This window comes from Hipposideros armiger, unplaced genomic scaffold (assembly GCF_001890085.2).
Source record: "Hipposideros armiger isolate ML-2016 unplaced genomic scaffold, ASM189008v1 scaffold_556, whole genome shotgun sequence".
NCBI classification, from domain to species: Eukaryota; Metazoa; Chordata; class Mammalia; order Chiroptera; family Hipposideridae; genus Hipposideros; species Hipposideros armiger.
This window is the reverse complement of record NW_017731906.1, coordinates 92,039-96,006: the sequence shown is the minus strand read 5'-3', so window position 1 is coordinate 96,006 and position 3,968 is coordinate 92,039. Positions and strand designations below refer to the sequence as shown.

Below are 3,968 nucleotides of genomic sequence, written 5' to 3'. Positions count from 1 at the left end.
AGTGTCACTGGCCCTCATATGTGGGATCCGAACCGGGGCCCTCTGGCATCCCAAGCGAGTTCTTAACCATCGCGCCACTCGGCCGGCCCCCACATGGCATTCTTAAAAAGTAATTTCTTGGGGCGGCCGGTTAGCTTAGTTGGTTAGAGCTCAGTGCTTATAACACCAAGGTTTCTGCTTTGATCCCCGCATGGGCCACTGAGCTGCGCCCTCCACAGCTAGATTGAAGCAACTACTTGACTTGGAGCTGATGGGTCCTGGAACAACACACTGTTCCCCAATTTAAAAAAAAAAAAAAGTAATTCCTTAACATTTATATTTCAAAAGGCTTTAAACAATCAGTATTGGATGAGGTGCAAGGGCCATTTGCCTTGTGTGAGTCAGGAATCTGTGCTGACTTACTTTGCATATCTGTCTTCTCAAAGATGTCTTACATGGAGAGTCGGTGGCAGATTAGGCAACTGTGTTTCAGGGAGATAGTTATAAACTTTTAAGAGAATCAGTAAGCTGAAGGAAAGGCAAAGGAAAACCATATTCTACTGATTTTCAGTGGCATTACACGGGGCTATGTAGGTGCTCAGACTGTCCCTAACTGTCCAATTTACTTGTTTGAGATGGGGCTTGCATCATCATCCTCAGACTTGGTTCATTTAATAAGTATTTCTTGGGCTTCAGTGTGCTGGGGATAGGCATGCATTATTCATCATTCCTGCCTTTAAGGAACCTCCCTAGTACAGACAAAATGAGTATGTAGACAGTTACAGTACAGTGTGGTGAAAACTAGATAGAGACATGCACAAGGTAGACCTGGCCCACAAGAAAATCAGCTCTACTTCTTGATTTAGGGTTTGTCAGATGAGTAAGTGAATCAGGAGTTAACTTTGCAAAGTGAGTAGGCCATTCTAAGCAAAGGGAGTTGCCTGTAAAAAAGGGACATAAGTGTTGAGAGTGGTATGTCAGTTTATGTGGCCAAGTCACATTTGACAAAGTGGAGAAGATAAGGCTGGAGAGGTAGGAAGGGTCTAGACCATAGAAGACACTGTATGCCATGCTTAGGAATATGGACTTTGTCCTGGAGGCAGTGAGGATTCAAAACTGGGGTGTGACATGGTCAGACCTGTATTTTAGATGTCAGTGGATTCCTGTTCATGCTGCCTGCCAGCAAGGTTCCCAGTAATCTGCACAAATTCCTTGTTTCAATACGGACAGTTGCTCACATAGTATAATCTCAAGACCAGTAGCATTTTAAGTAGAATAGTGCAGAACTGAGTTAATGAAATCTTGACCTTGAAGCAGTCATAAGATTTAGTAGCTTATTTTTTCCCCCAAGGAATTGATTGGTAAAATATGTTGTGCCATTGATCAAAACAAAGCAAAATAAAATGTCTACTAACTCTGTAGGTGTAAAATTGAAACTTCTTGATCCCAACAAGATTCCTAAGGCCTCGATGACAAGTGGCTTGGTTCAGCAATTCCAACACACAGTCCTTCCCTCAGTGACTCCCTTGGCCACCCTCATCTGCACTCTGATTGCCATATTGGTAAGAATTCACACATGGTACTCATTTCGTGAGTTTTGTATATGTGACTGATTGAATTCAACTTTCAAGTTTTTTCAATCGTAGGATAAATTCCAATGGCTGTAACCCTGCTGCACTTTGAGGCATTTCTTAGCAATTCTTAGACTAACTTAGAATATGAATACTGTAAGGAAGGATTACTAGTAAAGCCTTTGTAAGAGAGGTTCTCCCCAGTGGCTATTGGACCATCTGTTCAGCCTGGGATGAGGAAAAAGAAAAGCCCAGGAGAGAGTGGACCACACTGGGGAGAAAGAGGAAGACGTTTGTAGTAGGGACATCCAGATTTTTGTTGTTGTTTTCATCCATGGCTAACTGACCAAAACTCCAAATTTGTCTGGACTGCATGGACAGATTGTCTTGATGATAATGAGAAAGTCAACAATGGCTGCTTGAGCATCAGATAAGAATCTAATATGAGTCATGCTCTTAGAAGCTTTATTTCTGTTGTTTTTATGGTAGTGATCCTGATGCCCTCAATTCCATGATATAATTTAAGTAGAATTTAATATAAATAACCCAATCCTATCTATAGTTACACTCAGCTTTAATTTTGGTTTCTAAATGATCAAGCCTACTGTCCATACAGCTGATCCCGTTTAATTATACTGCAGTGCTGGTAGGTAATTAAGTTCTGTGGCCTACTTGTTCACGTGACTGAGGTAAAAACTTTTTTTCTAATACCTCAGACTTGTAAGCTACATATGGAAGGCCATAGTTTTATTGTAAATTACCCTCCAGCTCACAAATCTAGGTGTTTATCAATATGATAAAGTCCAATTTATTATTAGCCCCAAAGTATCTATGAACTTTTGAGGTTTGACCTAGGAGGTTCAGTGACTATTAACTAATTATGAAGATATAATAAGGGGTTATATTGGATATCCTAGAGTTTAATTATCATTTTTTACTAATTTTTGTGAATTAAATATATCTGAATGCCTTTTTTTTCCTGAGTAGTTGTTTTTATGTTACATTTTGGTAGACTGTTCACAAAGTGATGAATTATTCCAGTTTAATGGAGAATAGTCAAAGATCTACTGTTTTTCAGAGATGATGCAAATTATGTTCACCTGAACAATGTTTCTGTAATGCCTATTTTAAATGATACTGAAGTTTTGTTTTTGCCTATTGTTTCTAGCCCTCTGTTTTCTGTCTTTGGTTTAAACCCCAAGGGTCCAGAGGCTTTCTCCGGTGTCTAATTCTTTGTGCCTTGAGCTCCTTCATGTTTGGATGGCACGTCCATGAGAAAGCCATACTCCTAGCAGTTCTCCCGATGAGGTAAGCAGAGAGCTTAGTCAGTCAGCATTTCTGGCATATTTCAAGTGATACTATTGTTTTCTATTTGAACTGTCCCTTCTTGACATGTCCATGGGATAAGCAAAGGCAGAAATGTACAGGAAACAGATTTATACAAGGACGGGACAGGGTTGCTTAACTTTTGATCCTGTACCTGTGAAGGTTCTGAGGTATGCGAAATTGTGCATGTTGTTCCTAAATTTTTTGGTAAGGGGTACTGTAGTATTAAGAACCATGACATCAGGTTTTAGGTCTGCATATTGAGGGGGCAATATAGTATGAAAAAAGCATGGGCTTTGGTGTCATCACATCTATGAAAATAAGGTCCCACAGTTCCTTGTTAAGTGTTGTTAAGGTAAGGATTGAGTCCATTATAGAATAATACCTAACATAGGAACAACATTCATATTTTTCAGAACTGTTATTTTGGGGATTTTCTTTTCAGCCTCACAACAACCTTTAAGAAAATTAGGGTAAATGAATATCATCCCGTGTCTTAACATCTGCAGAAACTGGGCCTCAGAGAGTTTAAATGACTTATTCAAAGTCACACAGCTAGCAAGTAGCTGCATTAGGACTTAAACCTGAATCTTAGGATGCTGAATCTTATGATCCATTTCTCACTGTGCCATGCTAACAAAGCATTTTAAATGCAGTAGTGTCCATTCTACCTATAATTGAAACCCAATAGGTAGATAGGTGTTTAATAGAATTAGTCTTTTTTTCCTTGAGATTTTTCTTAAGTCCTGAGAGAAATCATTGAAGCTATGAAAGAACATTGAGCAAATTTGTCAGGTTGGGTATATGGCTTATGTGGGTTCATTTAGCAACTTGGAGTTTCCAAATTAAAAAACTAGACCAAAACTTCTAATATCTTTAGTTAGAATTCTTGCTGAATGCCAGCAGGTGCAGGGCATTGCCTAAGAGAAGAGCTGTAGGATTGGAAATTAAACTGCAAGTCCTGTTTCCCTGGCGTCCACCACTAGGCAGCTCCCAGTCCCACAACATCCCTTTCTTTGGAGAAGACAGTTACTCAGGGAAGCAGGATTCTTTTTTGAATATTCCTCAATTCAGTGTGGTACATTCTTCTAG

The 3,968-nt window shown here is 39.5% G+C and overlaps 1 protein-coding gene across 1 annotated transcript in view; it reads left to right on the top strand.

Moving 5' to 3' along the window:
• Window positions 1-2,842, top strand: part of ALG8 (ALG8 alpha-1,3-glucosyltransferase) — a 19,245-nt gene extending 16,403 nt beyond the window's left edge. The window contains exons 5-6 of the mRNA XM_019623646.1: window positions 1,402-1,541; window positions 2,753-2,842. Coding sequence (XP_019479191.1) covers window positions 1,402-1,541; window positions 2,753-2,779 — 167 coding nt within the window. The 3' untranslated portion in view covers window positions 2,780-2,842. The remainder of the gene's footprint in view (window positions 1-1,401; window positions 1,542-2,752) is intronic.
• The last annotated feature ends 1,126 nt before the right edge of the window (window positions 2,843-3,968 follow it).